General features: G+C 41.8%; 1 protein-coding gene across 11 annotated transcripts in view; it reads right to left on the bottom strand.

Moving 5' to 3' along the window:
* Positions 1 to 17,071, bottom strand: part of gulp1a (GULP PTB domain containing engulfment adaptor 1a) — a 110,344-nt gene that overhangs the window by 12,340 nt on the left and 80,933 nt on the right. For all 11 annotated transcript variants that reach the window (XM_051709128.1, XM_051709136.1, XM_051709137.1 and 8 more), the window contains one exon: positions 8,745 to 8,806. In XM_051709128.1, the coding sequence (XP_051565088.1) occupies positions 8,745 to 8,806 (62 nt within the window). The remainder of the gene's footprint in view (positions 1 to 8,744; positions 8,807 to 17,071) is intronic.

Below are 17,071 nucleotides of genomic sequence, written 5' to 3'. Positions count from 1 at the left end.
AGCACGTAGTGATGATGGATGCTGTCCACAGTCAAGGGCAAGTAAACACGGTAGGACAGAGAGTGAGGCAGCAGTGATAGATACACTACATTACACTGGGTGGAAAGTGTCTTGTTCCCTATCTGTCACTCACTCGACGTTGTGATGTAATGGGAATTGGCGAGTGGAATTTGCATGCTACTCCCCCGGACATACGGGTATAAAAGGAGCTGGCTCGCAACCACTCATTCAGATTTTCTCTTCGGAGCCGAGCGGTTGTGTATTCACTGAGCTGAATTCCGCCGCTGTCTCATTCACCTCTACAAGCTGTTGGATTTATGGTGCATTACAGCGGCTTCTCCCCTCTCGCACCAGTGGAGTGCAGAGAACGCCCCTGGGCACTTCGACAGATTAAAAGAGTATATTCTTCCCTGAAAGAGTATATTTTCCTCTAAAAAAGTGGCACTCACAGAGAGAGTCTTTTTAAAGATGCCTTTCCGTTTGTGTATAATTCCTGGTTGCGGTTGTTATCTCTCCGCTTCCGATGGCCACGATTGCTGTCTTATGTGCTTGGGCGCTGCCCACGCGGAGACAGCGTTCATGGATGGCTCATGTCCTCACTGCGAGAACATGACCATGGCAACGTTGCAGTCACGGCTTTCCTTCCTCAGAGGGAAAGCCACCCCAGCGGCTCTCCGCCGTGGTCCTTCAACCTGCGGGTTTGAGGCCACGTTGGTTAGCACTGGGAGTGATTTGGGGACCTCAAAGGTATGCCCCCGCGGACCTCCCATTCCCCAGCACGCTCATTCGCCCTGGTCAAGTTCCAGGATGAGATCACCGGCTCATCTCAGGGTGAGTTCACGGTCTTGTTCAGGGCTCGTGAAGAGGATGAGTTGTCGATAGCAGCATCAGAAAGTGGGCTCGTCCAGCTGAGGACTTGGCTGGGCTTCCACCTTCAGATGTGGTCGCCCAGTCACAGGCTGACGCGGAGCCACCTGGCGGAGCTGCCCAAGACTCCCGTCCAGGGCCTGTAGGTTCACGTCGTCTCTGGTGGCTAAGGCCTATGGTGCCGCTGGACAGGTAGCCTCCACCCTGCATGCCATGGCTCTCCTGCAAGTGCACCAAGCCAAGGTGCTTGAACTGCACGAGGGTAGTTCTGACCCGGGAGTGATGCAGGAGCTGCGTTCAGCAACCGATCTCGCTCTCCGGGTGACAAAGGTCACAGTGCGGATTCTCGGGCAGGCGATGTCCACCCTTGTGGTCCAGGAACACCACCTTTGGCTCAACCTGGTCGAGATGAAGGAGGCTGACAAGGCACAGTTCCTTGACGCCCCCATCTCCCAGGCTGGCCTATTCGGCGACACCGTCGAGGACTTTGCCCATCAGTTCTCAGCAGTTAAGAAGCAGACGGAGGCTATTCAGCACATCCTGCCCTGGCGTGGTTCAAGACCCCGCACCCTGTCTGCTCGTCACCAAGGGCGTCCCCCCGCCCCAACAACACTGGTTCCGCTGCAGTCCGCCCCCACCCCCACGGCCCGGCCCTGCCGTGGCCACCCGCAGGAAGCAGATGTCCCCCATCTCACGGCCCACCGCCAAGAACCCGAGGAAGGCTTCAAAGCGCCCCTGAGATGGGTGACCCAGGGACGAGGAGACCCACTGCACTGGAGCTGGTGAACAAACCACTCCATCCCCCGGTGGAGGGCCAGGAAAATAATCTTTTGTTTCCTTTTCTGTTGATTTTGCCGCATGCCCAGAGAGCTGCGGTACCCACATTGTCAACAAAAGAACGGTTTTCTCATCTCCTGGTTCACGCAACCGGTGCTCACAGCCATCATTATCATGACTGCTGGACACCACCCCTTTACAGCAGGCATGGCACCCTGGAGGTGGGCCCCTCGCCCCGGTGCATCCAGCTGTGGCACAAACACACCCACACCAGGGTGATTTTGATGGACTATGGGGATGACTTCCCTCTTCCCCCCTCCCTGACCAGCCCTATGGTGGGTATCCGGAGCCAGGTAAGTGCTTCAACGTCCCCAGACTCAGCGCGGCCACGGGTTCGGGGCTCGAGCCCCCTCAACGTGGCGCCTCAGGCTCCGCCCTGCCACGAGGCCCTATCTGCCGGTACGTCAGATGTGATTGTCCCCTTGGTCCCCCTCACCCGGAGTTTGGAGGCGTGGCCTATGCTCTCCAACCCGTCGCGGTGGCTGACCCGGACCGTCCGGACGTCCTATGCAATTCAGTTCACCAGGTGTCCGCCCAGGTTCAACGGCATCCACTTCACCTTGGTGAAGGGCGAGAACGCCGCTGCCCTGCGCGTGTAAATTGCGACCCTTCTTTGGAAGGATGCGATAGAGCCTGTCCCTCCAGCCGAGATGAAGAAGGGGTTCTACAGCCGATTTGGTGGTCCAGGTGGTCAAGCTGATTTGGAGTCGATTCAGTCATGTGCAGGTAGACCTGTTGGCTTCCCGGGAATCCTCACACTGCCCGCTCTGGTATGCCCTGACCAAGGCTCCCCTTGGCACAGATGTGCTGGCACACAGCTGGCCCCGGGGGCTATGCAAGTACGCGTTCCCCCAGTGAGCCTACTTGCCCAGATGCTGTGCAAGGTCAGGGAGGACGAGGAGCAGGTCATCCTTGTAGCACCTTACTGGCCCACTCAGACTTGGTTCTCGGACCTCACGCTCCTCATGACAGCCCCCCCACCCCCGGCTAATTCCCCTGAGGAAGGACCTTCTTTCTTAGGGATGGGGCACCATCTGGCACCCGCGACCAGACCTCTGGAACCTCCATGTCTGGCCCTTGAACAGGACGTGGAAGACCTAAGTGGCCTACCCCCGCAGTGGTAGACATGATCACTCAGGCCAGGGCTCCCTCTACGAGGTGCCTGTATGCCTTGAAGTGGCGTCTGTTCGCTAAGTGGTGTTCTTCCCGACGCGAAGACCCCCAGAGATGCGCAGTCAGGTCAGTGCTTTCCTTCCTGCAGGAGAGGCTGCAGGGACAGCTGTCCCCCTCCACCTTGAAGGTGTAGGTGGCCGCTATAGTGGTGCACCATGATGCAGTCAACGGTAAGTCTCTTGGGAAGCACGACCTGATCATCAGGTTCCTTAGAGGTGCGAGGAGGCTGAACCCTCCCAGACCGCACCTCATTCCCTAATGGGATCTCTCCGTGGTCCTACGGAGACTGCGGAGCCTGCGGGGAGCCCTGTTTGAGCCCTTGGAGTCAGTTGAGTTAAAGGCACTCTCTTTGAAGACTGCCCTCCTGACTGCACTCACCTCCATCAAGAGGGTAGGGGACCTGCAGGCGTTCTCTGTCAGCGACACGTGCCTGGAGTTCGGTCCGGGATACTCTCACATGGTCCTGAGACCCCGACCGGGCTATGTGCACAAGGTTCCCATGACCCCGTTTAGGGATCAGGTGGTGAAACTGCAAGCGCTGCCCCAGGAGAAGGCAGACCCAGCCTTGGCGTTGTTGTGTCTTGTGAGTGCTTAACGCATCTACTTGGATTGCACGCAGAGCTTTAGATGATCTGAGCAGCTCTTTGTCTGCTTTGGTGGACAGCGGAAAGGTAGCACTGTCTCCAAACAGAGGATCGCCCACTGGGTTATTGACGCCATCGCTTTGGCTTACCATGCCCAGGACGTGCCACCCCCCTTAGGGCTACGAGCACACTCGACTAGGAGTGTGGCGGCCTCCTGGGCTCTGACCAATGGCGCCTCTTTAGAAGACATCTGCAGAGCAGTGGGCTGGGCAACACCCAATACCTTCGTGAGCTTCTACAATCTCCGGGTTGAGCCAATCTCATCCCATGCGTTGTCAGGTACGAGCAGGTAAGTTGCAGGACAGCTGGCCGGGTGTACCTCTTGCATATAGTGGAGGTGAAGACGTGTGCTTTTTACCCTCAGTCATGTTCACGAAGTCATAGACCCTGGATGTCCTTCCTCCTTAGCCCTGTGGCAGGCAAGTTTGTGGAGAAACTCATTGCTGGCCCAGTACGTGTGCTAATTTGGCCCTGTACTGGGGTAGGTGCTCCACATGCGCTGGTTACCCATTTGTAATTCCATGTGATGTATCTTCCACGAGACGGTTCCCCCGTTGGTGAAACCACATCTTCATGTCCCCGTCGCCGTGTCTGTAGAGCTCCTCCCCCCTTCGGTAGGACCTACCACAGGGACTTCTACACATGCGACACTGCCGACAAGACTCGGTAAGACCATGTGATGTATTTCCACACAATTTCCTCCCCTTCAGGCAGGGTGTGGTCTCCGCTGTGTTTTCCTCTTGGGAGCGACACCCTCCCCCGACGCGGACACTTATGGCCCCCAGTTGATAAACAATTTCCACTCTTTTTTTGGGGAGAAAAAAGAGAAGAGGCCACGGCTGGGCTAGCCTGTCCCCATTTTTTGCAGTTGACTTGCCCCCGAGGTGCAGGGGACCGTACAACGCTCATAGGAGCATTGGAGGAGGTTATGTGATGGCCAGGTGCACTGGCTATGAGGCACGCAAGGGTCTGCCCGTCTCGCACTGCCAGTCCACGTAACACAGTTCAGCTAGTTGTGGTGTTTCGTATAGGTACCCCTACTGTCACTACATCGACACATCGTCGAGTGAGTGACAGATAGGGAACGTCTTGGTTACTTTCATAACCTCCATTCCCTGATGGAGGGAATGAGACGTTGTGTCCCTCCTGCCACAACACTGAACTACCCGCTGAAATGGCGGGGACTTTCTCTCGGCTCCTCAGCACAAAACCTGAATGCGTGGTTGCGAGCCAGCTCCTTTTATACCCGTATGTCCAGGGGAGTGGCATGCAAATTCCACTCGCCAATTCCCATTGGCCTTTTCTCAAAGATCAGAGGTGTTTGGGGCTCCCAAGAGTGACCCCTAGTGTCACTACATCGACACAACATCTTGTTCCCTCCATCAGGGAACGGAGGTTACAAAAGTAACCAAGACGTTTCTGATCACTGTTCCAAACTGGTCTGTTCCAAAGGGTTTGTGTCACAGACAAACAGCCTTTGCTCATCTATCACCTGCTACACTGGCAGTAGGGTTTTTACGATGCCAACATTTCAGTGGTCGATACCAATACCAGTGAAATTCCATGATTCCTAATACCAATTTTGATGCCACAGCAAAACTGAATATGCTATTGAACATACTCATTTGAAAAAGTTAAATGTAAATATTATTAAATTAAGTTAACCCTTAAATGCATACCTCGGGTCTTTAGTGACCCAGGACCTTATTTCACACCCTCTACCTCAACTTTTTGACATGATTTTTAACAGCTGTTTCTCATTACAGTGATTAGCAGAGAGACGCCTTAAAACAGCTGAGCACGCCAGAGAAGGCAGAGAGAGAGAACGGCACGAGAGCGCAGTGACTGCTGTGCCTTATTGTGTATTTTAGTGTTGTATTATGAAGCTGAAGAGTTTGAGATGTTTTTTGTTAACTGACAGTTTTGTGACATTGAACTGACTGAAATAAGGAAAGGGCTGAGAAGGCTACACTCTAGAGACTGAAGACAGAAAATAAAAAGCCTACCTGAAGTGTGCCACTGCCCCCGTCGTCTCCTTCCATACCTAAACCTTAAGTTCTGTGACAGCATGAACGTGCTAACAGTGATCATTTGCTGCGCTTTTAATGTTAAAGGACCATTTGTGTGCAATTTGTTTCGCATTATCACGTCGCCTCTGGTTTGCAAAGGCCTTTAGGCTGTCTTGAGTGTTTCAAAGAAGAGAGTCATACAGGTAACAAAGGCCCGGGTGTACTTTGTTTTTCTGTGTTCCAGATCGGATCGTGGCTGGTCAACCGTGTTGCCTTTCAAAATATACTCTTTTGACCACGAGCGAATATGAACGTGTTAGACGCGTGCATGCTACAACTGTTTTATGATACTCTTTTAATACAGTCAATGATAGGAGCATGCGCCGACGATGCGCACAGACAAGGACTGTTCACCTGACAACAAAATCTGGGGTCCGCACGGACTGTGGTAAGGACGAAATTTGCGTCACATATACTGTGCGCGGAGCGATCAGCAACACGGACAAAAGAAGTATACGCAGGCCTTAAGGGTGAGTAAATGATGACAGAATTTAAATTTTTGGGTGAACTATCTATTTAATACCAGAGACATTATAAGGGGAGGAAAAGGACCACTTGTGTATAAATTAATGGGAGAGATCAAAGTTTTTTTTATTGTTACATTGATTTTATTTTAGTATCGACATTTCACATCCTTAATTGGCAGAATACTATTTTCTGTGTAATTAACACCCCCTTTGTCTCTTGCTCTTCTCTTATCCAAATGCAGTGAACACGGACGGAACTTTAGCAGCTCAGAGAATCAAAACAGTTTTGTTTTTGTTAGGGATTCAGTAAGACATCCCAGAAGCGCTGCCTGGGAGCATACAGGTTCTCAGCCCAGAACAGAAGATGACTCTTTGGTGAACTGGAGCGTAAAACAGCACTGACAGCGTATATGAGATGTTTTTTCCCTCAAGACGTACTGTATGATGAATCGCTAAAGAGACACAAAAAAAATCATTGTTTTGTGGAAAGTCTAAGTCTTTGAGGGGGGAACTTGATATAGTGTTTGCATTGATCCAGCCATTTAGAATGTCTCTGTTTAGACTTCTGGATATTTGTTTTTTGTAGGTATGGTTTATGCTAATAAGCACTAAAGTCAACATGACATCAAAACTTACCTATTTACTCTCCTAATGCACATCCCTGGTCTTATTGACTTTATAAAAAAATAAATAAAAACAAATCGTAATTTTATATAAAAATCTAACAACTTGCTCATCCGTTCAACTTTTCCAGCTGATGTCATGAATGTCTTTTATTTTGCAACCACTCCCCACTAAACACCTGGCTCCATTCTTGTATGTAATTCATTTCATGTTGACTAAGCATTTTGTGCAAATTATGCCACTTGTTATTCACAAAGATGCAACAGATATCCAGCTCTGGCAGGCAGTTTATCATCATACTTGTACTTTAACATATATTGTTCCTTAATGGTGAAGTTATTTCTGCACCACTAGCATCTCCCCCTGTCTCCCATTGGTCATTAACATATACAGTAGTCCCAACCCAAACTCACACCACTGGTTGATCCAATGTTTTTATTTTGGGATTGTCAGATACCCAGTCAAACAAAGCAGTGTTCTGATAGAGCTAATAAGCCACAGCGTGTCTTATTAGGGACAACAGTAGGAATAGTTCATGCAAAAATGAAAAGTCTCTCATTGTTTTCTAACCTTGCGCCATCCCAGATGTGCTTCTAAAGAGATGGATTTAACCACTGGAGTCGTCTGAATTACTTTTACACTGTCTTTATGTGCTTTTTGGAGCTTCACAATTTTGGTACCCATTCACTTGTAAGTCGCCTTCAGCTTGCTCACAGGGGTTCTAAATACAATTATTAATTCATTATTTTATTTAAAGACTTTATAGATATTACAGTTTCATTTTTTATTTGTTAATGCATGATTTCCTGTAAAGCTGCATTGAAACGATGTGTGTTGTGAAAAGCGCTATATCAGAAGAGCCAAATCTATTTATAGAAATATACAAAAAATTAAGATATGAATAATCAAAAGATTTAAATGAAAAGAATTAACAAATTCAAAGATCGAAAAAAGAAATAAAATAATATAGGCCTAAATACTCAAGTGCACACAAACGTTCTGACTGTCTGATCAGACTAACAACCTCACCTGTTGTTCCTGTCAATCAGACACACAGTGTCAACCAATGAACCAAAGATGTGTGAGGGAGGGCGGATCCAACTTATGTTGTTCAGATTGTATTCGTTTTGAATACATTGTATTCATTACATTTATATGCACTTTGTTTATATACATTAAAAAAGTTATATCTTTTTTACATTTATTTCAATTTGTGGGATGCTGCAGTTTTGCAAATTGTTATTTATTTTTCTTTGATATGGTGCAATATTCTATTATGCTGTTCAGATGTTATTCATTTTGAATGGTTAGATTTATATGCACTTTGTTTACATACATTAAAAAGATATACTTTAAATGCAAATGCAAACCAATGCATTTTTAAATACATTGGGGTTAAGGTAGAGTATGATTTCATTTAATAATTTTATTAGACATTTTTTAACACTAATCACAGTCAAACTATTGCAAACTGTTTGACTTGAAAAAATACAAAACGTTTTTTTTTAAAGAGCCGTTTGGGAGCCAAAAGAGCTGGCTCTTTTTGGTGAGCTGAGCCGAACGAGCCAGCTCACTGAAAAGAGCCGGAATGCCCATCACTAGTATAGCAGAAGAAAGAAAGTCATACACATCTGGGATGGCATGAGGGTGAGTAAATGATGAGAGAATTTGCATTTTTGGGTGAACTATCCCTTTAACCTACAAATGGCTTACATATAGTTGCCTCTGCATATAAGGCTGAGATAGGATGAAGTATTTAAACAGAGAGACTAACATTACCTTTAAAATAAAGAGTTTTAATATTTAGTTATATGTTTTTGGCAATAGTCTACATGTACAAAATGTCAGTGATAAAGCGACAGTTCACCCACAAATACAAATTCTGACCACCATTCACTTTCATTGTTTGGAAAAAAGATTCCACAGAAGAACGTCATATGGATTTGGATTTAGAATTATTTTTTTGGGGGTGAACTATCCCTTTAGGTAAACCAAGCAATGTGGAAAGCATAACTGTAAAACACAAGAAAAATTTTCTATGGAAAATTAGGTTCATAACATACCTTGGCATTGTATGCTATAAAATGCTTAGCCAGTGCTTCTGGAGTGTGCATCCATGATTTATCTAGAAAGAAACAAAACATTATTAACCTTTTTGCATCTTGCAAATAATAAGGTGCTTTATGACATAAGAATTATCTTAGTGAGGAATCTGTTTAATGGCAAACAGTATACAAAGTGTCTGTGTTTTTATACAGTTAGACCTCCAAGCAAGGAAATCTCTATTCATAGGCTCATAAAAGGTGAGTAAATGATGATAGCATTCTCCTTTTTGCCAGTAATATAACTCCTTTAAAGTCCTGGTGTGACTGTAAATCATTTCAAAGACGCTAACAGCCAAATGGCTCCAGGCAAGATGGTGTACAGCTAAAGCTGCACTGTAGATCAAACAGGCTTGTCAGAAGGCAAATAGCTGAGACTGCCAGGAGTTCGGGGGGGGGGGGTTGCAGATTTGATGGAGAGAAGACACAACCATGCCTATGCCTGTGTGACAGCTTGGAAACTGCAGGATCTAAGTGTGACAAACAAGCCACAGGAGTCACAACATTCAGCTCGCCTGCTGTTTCACTCTGCATCAACACCCTGAGCTCATTACCAGAGGTGGTCACACCATGGCTGTGTTAGAAACCCAAGGCAACTGTCTTGCCGCCTCAATGCCTAGTTAGCCAATTAATTAACAGACAACATTTGAGTATCAAGGTACCTTATATGGAAACTAGTTTCAGAAAGGCTTCCAAGACACCATAATGTCACATCTAATTATGAAGTGAGCTTTAGAGATAACCAAGAAATATTTAAAGTCTACAATGCAAACAAATGATAAAAATGAAAAAAGGTTATTCTTTTCACCAACCAGCAAAACACATCCACAGAAAATTGGGATATCATAGGCAGTGAAGGAAAGTTCATCCACCGGAGGCAGTAGTTCAAATTTTGGTAAGCACAGAACTGATACTGATAATATAGCAATTCTGCCGCAGAGCGGTGACATCTCAGATCATTACCTCGTCTCTTGTATGCTGCACTTAGCAAAGGTCACTCAATCTACACCACATTATCAATTGGGTAGAACTATTCTTTCGACCCCTAAAGATAGCTTCTCTAATAACTTTCCAGATTTGTCTCAAATACTCAAACCAAAAAATTTAGAAGAACTTGATGTAAACAGAAAATATAGATACAGTTTTCTCTAGCTCTATTGATAGTGTCCCCCCCTTCTATTAAAGAAAATTAAGAGAAAAGCCCCACACTGTGGTACAACGATCACACTCATGTTCTCAAGAGAGCAGCTCGAAAAATGGAGCGCAAGTGGAAGAGCACAAAATTAGAATGTCTTTCGTAGTGCATGGAATGATAGTGTCTCTAGCTACAGAAAGGCTCTAAATGCTGCCAGGTCTGCATATTTTAGCAAACTCATAGAAAATAACCACAATATTCCTAGGTGTTTATTCAGTACTGTGGATAAATTAGTAAAGTAGCTTCGACTGAACCAGGTATTCCATCACAGCACAGTAGTAATGACTTTATGAATTTCTTTACTGATAAAATTTAAATCATCAGAAACAAAATTGGAATTACACAACCATCTTCAGACAGTGAAGACAGTGTCTCATATTATTCCCCAAGTGCAACTTCAACCCTTCAATCCAGGAAGAGCTAAACAAACTTATCAAAACATCAAAATCAGCAACATGTATGTTAGATTCAATACCGACCAAGCTATTAAAAGAAGCGTTTCTTGTAATCTCAAAACCTCTTCTTAATATTATTAACTCCTCATTATCCTTCAGGCATGTATTAAGAAAAATGAAGATAGCAGTTATTAAACCATTTATCAAGAAACCACAGCTTGATCCAGGAGAGTTGGCTAATTATAGACCAATCTCAAATCTCCCATTTATGTCGCAAATACTAGAAAAGTATTAAACAACAATAAAAAAAAAATAAATAAAAAAAAAGTATATATGAAGAATTTCAGTCAGGATTTTGGCACCATCAAAGTACAGAGACTGCACTTATCAGAGTTACAAATGACTTGCTCTTATCATCTGATCGCAGCTGCATTTCTCTTCTAGTGCTTTTAGATCTTAGTGCTGCCTTCGACACCATAGATCACAAAATTCTCTTGGATAGCTTGAGAATTATGTTGGCATTTGTGGACAGGCATTAGCTTGGTTTAGGTCTTATTTGTCTGACCACTACCACTTTGTCTGTGTAAATGAGGAATTAAAATAAAAAATAAAGTATGGAGTGCCACAGGGATCAGTTTTAGGGCCTCTCCTTTTCTCCTTATATATGCTTCCCTGGGAGACATTATCAGGAACCGTGGAATTAGTTTTTACTGTTATGCCGACAATACCCAACTTTATATTTCCTCAAAAGCTGACAAAATTTCACAATTCTCCAAGGTAGCAGAGTGTATCAATGCTATCAAAGATTGGATGGCAAGAAATTTCCATCAACTCAATTTCGACAAAACAGAGGTACTAATTATTGGACCAAAAACCTCTAAAAATAAGACGCTAAAATATAATCTGACTCTCGATGGATGTACTGTCACGTCGTCTTCTACAGCGAAGAACTTAGGTGTTATATTTGATAGCAATCTGTCCTTTGAAAACCACATTTCCAATGTTTGTAGAACAGCATTCTTCAATCTCAGAAATATTGCTAAGATACGACACATGTTCTCTGTTTTTAGTGCCGCAAAATGTGATAATATCAGCCCAATCTTAGCGTCCCATACTTCTAACTACTTACAAAGCCTTGAATGGTCTAGCTCCACAGTACTTATGTGAACTTCTATCACGCTATGTTCCATCAAGTTCACAAAGATCGCAAAATTCTGGCCTGTTAATAATACCTAGAATATCAAAATCCACAAAAAGAGATAGATCCTTTTCCTAATTGGCTCCTAAACTATGGAATAGTCTTTCGAATATGGTTCGGGACTCAGACACATTCTCTCAGTTTAAGTCTAGACTAAAGACTCATCTTTCTGCCAGGCATACACCTAACTTATCTATCAACTCATAGTTAGGTCTGCCTAACTAATGCACATCTCATATTCTATAATCCTGTTTTAAAGTGAATGGCATCTATGCTAATATTAGTCTATTGTTTCCCTGTCTTAACCTCGGGATACATATCCTGAAGTTACCAAAGCCTGCCATATCCAGCTCTGGTCCTGCCTGATGTCTGACTCCGGTCCTGCCTGTCCTGCCTGATGTCCAACACCGGTCCTGCCTGATGTCCGACTCCCACTACTACATGTTGCTGAGTGATGATGACTAACTGCAGCCTGTGCCAGCCAGATATCACTTCAGTCTACTACGGTGGACTTCACAGAGAATGAACTGATGCCAGCACCAACCATCAGACATGGGATACTTCATTGGACACGGCCTGAAACTTGGACATAAGATGCACTCCACTGGAAATGAATCTGCCACAAGCTTACAGTCGAACTGCAGTGCACCTTACTGACCTCTGCATGCATCACCTTGGTCAAGGATGGACTACACTCTTAAAATAGAATACGTAGATAATAAATTAATTGCAGCTTTCATCAGCCAAATAACAATAGACAATGCATCTGTTTGCACTTCCGCAGTTAATTAAAGATTTTAGTCATTAATCTTACAGTTAATACAATATATTTTTGTTTAAACACTGACCCCTAAAATGTACTTAGTTTACTAATTTTAAATCTTGACTTGTACTACACATAAATAACTAATATTGGCATTATATTCATGCTGTTTAGCCAAAGGGGAACTGGCCCCCACAGTAAGCCTGGTTTCCCCCAAGGTTATTTTTCTTCTTTAACCAACATCTTATGGAGTTTAGTATTCTTTGCCACAGTCGCCTTAAGCTTGATCACTGGGGGTCTAAATATAATTATAATTATTTTCTATTATTTATTTTAAGGCACGATTTTCAATCATTTCTTTTTTTTCTTTTAAAACCACACTATTATGACTCGACATTACTATATTACAGCTTTTTCTGTTGAAGCATCATTTTCTGTAAAGCTGCTTTGAAATGATGTGTGTTGTGAAAAGCGCTATACAAATAAAAATGACTTGACTTGACCGATTTCAGCCCCAGTAACACTAGGTTTTAAGCATGCAAAATTATTTCAGACACAGCAAAAAACTGGATATGATATCACGCTTGTGGGCTTCTTGTTTTAATAAATAATAAAATAACAAAATCACATAAAATATTATACTCAAAGTGTCAAAATATACTATCTACTCACTTTCCTGCAAAAATAAAAAAAACAGCTTTGAAATATATGTTCTTTGTATTAAGCCAGGGTGTGACGTTTCGATCTTATATTGGTCACACATCTTCTTGTCCTCTGATTTCGCAGGTCAGAGTTAACCAAACTTGAACTTGCATCCGCGGCGGAATGTGAAATGTTTTCACATGAGTTTGTGGTTCATGTCTTCCGCTTTCGGTCGTGTTTGAATGGGTGTGAATGAAGCATGAAGTGTAGAGTGACTACTACTTTTAGCTTAACTTTCGACCTACTGTCGCCGCATTCAAAGTGAGATCACTCTGTCCTGTCTCCATTTGTCAAGATTTGCCATTTAAGAAGGAAAAAGTCATTTGTAGAATATTTTTATCAAGTTGATTATAAATTAATCAAGTATAATCAATGTTAATATAGCCATTTTATTCTACAATTATTTCTGATGGTCAAGCATGAATCAGTGTGTGTGTGAAGCAGCCTGTATAGGAATGGAATGTGCTCACATAGGGTAAACTGCTCTCATGACTACTAAGAAAATATATGGTGAAGTTCTTCCACAGGTGGCTCCTGTTCACTTCTTAAAATAAACGGACTGGAGTCAAAGAATAGGATGATAGATAATGGTGACATATATGGAATGTATTAGCCATGCCTTGGTAGATCAGATATAAGTGGGAAGGAATCCATTTGCTGGAGTTGTTGTGCTGGGAGCAACACTGCTTTTTTTTATCTCTGATAATAAAGTCTATCTTCTGGCATCAAAACCCCAAGACTTCAAGAGTGATGTTTCACAGAGGTGGCAGAAGCCACTACACACTGCCCCCTAAAAGGGAGAAGACAGCAAATAAATTTAAGATCAGACATGTGGCACTTGAAAAATTAGAACTTTGTCAGCCTAATTGTCAGGAACACACTGTTCTGTTATGTTTAAAAATGGAATGTGAAATAAAGTCAATGCACAACAATTATAACTTTTCACACTCTTTTTCCAATAAATTCTTAAAAATCTGCTTTAATGAACTACAAATGTAAAGCTTTTGACAGAGTGTTATGCAATGGTATCCTGGACAATAGCCATTCAGCCATTTATAAGACAACAATGACCAATTAATCTCCCATTTATCCAAGTAAAACTCAGGCAGATCGAAACACAGGCCCTTGAGCACTCAGAACCTGTTGGTATTTCAAGAGAGCACTGGTCGATTTTAATTAAACAGAGTGCTCAGCAATTAATTTTAAATCTTTAGAAAATGAAAACCCAATGAAAGTTTTTTTAATTTATTTTTTTAATCTGAAATGTGAATTACTCTATTTTACAGAGTCATTAACATTTCAGACTGGAAAAAATAAAAACTTTCATAATGTTAAATAAAATAGGAAAGAAAAAAATTCACAAATAATGACATTCAATGGAGATCAATTTTCAAAGGTTTTTGCTAAGCTGTTTCTCCTGAGAAACAGACCCTTGTAACTTCATGTCTCAACTAGAGTTTCATAACACGTCAAATCGCGCTCAGATTAATCAAGATACCAAAGTCTTGAATCAATAGTCAGAGATTTATATGTTAACTCAAATATTTCTCATCAAATTCTAGATCAAGTTATAGATTATATTTGTACATGAGCTTTAATGTTAATAATCTAGGATCAAGACAAGTAAATTTGTATTATGATCTCTCGCACTCTCATAAATTGCTTATTGAAAATGTACCTGTTTTCTTCTTCCACTGACTGTCAGGATACAGTATCACTGCTGCTGAGCTTTCTCATAAGGTATGTGTGATTCATAGGTCAAATGAAGAGCATACACCTCAAAATGTCACAGTGTGCCTTTCTCAGAATGATAGGTGTACTTAGAGATCACAGTGATGCTGAAGGTGATCACAAAACATCTAGAGAAATGCATTGTTTGCTCTCCTATTTTTAGAACACTAAATAATATAAATGGAGGATGGGTAAAACAAAGGAAAAATAGTTTAATGTATAATAGTTTGTACATCAACTGGCTGTGAATTTCTAATTATTAAACAAATAGTTCAGATTCTTAATTCTGATTGGATGACCCACGTTCAAAGTTGTTGTAAAATGCTGGTAAACACACACCTGACCGCACATACTATTAAAGGAATATTGCGAGTTCAATACAAGTTAAGCTCAATCGATAGCATTTGTGGCATAATTTATTATCACAAATATAATTTTTGACTTGCACCTCCGTTTAAAAAAAAATGCAAAAATGCAAAAATCTGGGTTACAGTAAGGCACTTACCAAGGAAGTGAATGGGGCCAATCCGTAAACATTATAATAATAATAATAAAATAAATAAGATACCCACAAAATGCAAACAATATGCTTGTTTACGTGACTTAAGTGTGATAAAATCGCTTAATTACCTTTTTTTTTTTTTTTGTAAAGTTATATTCAATTTATCCCTTAAACAGGCAATGTGCACTACAATACAAATACTCTTTAGTTTCTTATAGGGGTATGAGAAAGAGTTTCTCACCCAGTCTTGTTATCATGTATCATAGTTGGGTCTGTTTTGAGTATGTGGGTCACATGACTTGGTTCAAATTTTCTGTGATCCTTAAGTCAGCCTGACATAAAACCAAAATGTCTGCCCATGGTGCAGGGCATGCTGACTTTGTGATAATTAATTATATATTAATCTTACTTTTCTCCAGTAAAAGAAAAAATAATAATAAAACTGCTAATATTAATTGTGAAAATTGTCTTAAGATGCGGAATAAGAAAATTAAGTCACATGTTGTTCATGCTGTTATTTAGCACATTTTGCTAAGCTAAACTTTTCTCAGTTTTGTTACATACACACACACACACACACACACACACACACACACACACACATTCTCTCTCTCTCTAACACACTCACACTGAGATACGCTGCCAGACTGAGGGAAGAAAAAGGCTTAATCCACAATATTACAAATACACATTTATTACACTTACACATGTCATACATGCAACCTTAAAGCTAAACTTTTCTCAGTTTTGTTAAACACACACACACACACACACACACACACACACACACGTATGATATGTATTAAAATAAGTGGGGAAGTCAGGAACTCATAATTTTTTGCAATAAATAAAAAACAGAAATATTGATGACTTTTTTTGTACCTTAATAGGGTAACACATCCTGGGAGATACAACTCATAAAATCCAAAATATATAAAATATATCAAAAATTCCTTTGGATATGTTTTACTAAAGTCCAAATGATATAAAAATTGACATAAAATGATTTTTTTTTCTAATAATTTTCAACTCTTGCCTGTTTAAGGGTTAACAACTTTATTGCCATGACAACGTAATGCCGTAAACCCTAAAACCCCAAATCGACCATAAAAACGCCAATTTAAACAACTTTACAGTTCAAATAATGCACAAGTTCAAACAGAAGAATTAATGTTAGTGCTTTTATAAAATAAAAAGCTTCATATTTCTGCATTTAAACCCTCCAAAAATGGCCCTCTTCACCTCCATTGTAAGTGCCTGACTATAACCTCGATTTAAAAAAATAAAAAAAAAGGAAAAGGAGGGACAAGTCGAAAAAAATTTTTTTTGTGGTAATCAAAATTTTACCACAAATGCTGTTGATTTAGCGTAACTTGTCTTGAACCCCAAATATGACTTTAATGCATCAAGTTGCAATGTTGCATGTCAACCGTAAATAACCCACCATTAAACTTAAAAAACAATGTTACTTCGTGGAAGAATAGTTTTATTTTCTGACAGTTAATATTAATAAATTGATCTATTAACTGAACATTGGTGTCTTTTATCATATTGCTGTAGTTGCCAGTTTTATAATAGCAATAAGCAACTTTAGTGTATGTGTTACAGTGATTTTACCATGGTTGAAGTGATGGCTAGAAATTTCCTTCTACTCAATTTCGACAAAACAGAGGTACTAATTATTGGACCAAAAACCTATAAAATAAGACACTAAAATATAATTTGACTCTCAATGGATGTACTGTCACGTCGTCTTCTACAGCGAAGAACTTAGGTGTTATATTTGATAGCAATCTGTCTTT

Source organism: Myxocyprinus asiaticus, chromosome 10 (genome assembly GCF_019703515.2).
Source record: "Myxocyprinus asiaticus isolate MX2 ecotype Aquarium Trade chromosome 10, UBuf_Myxa_2, whole genome shotgun sequence".
Classification (NCBI taxonomy): Eukaryota; Metazoa; Chordata; class Actinopteri; order Cypriniformes; family Catostomidae; genus Myxocyprinus; species Myxocyprinus asiaticus.
The sequence above is the reverse complement of the archived record's forward strand: the minus strand, read 5'-3'. Positions and strand labels throughout refer to the sequence as shown.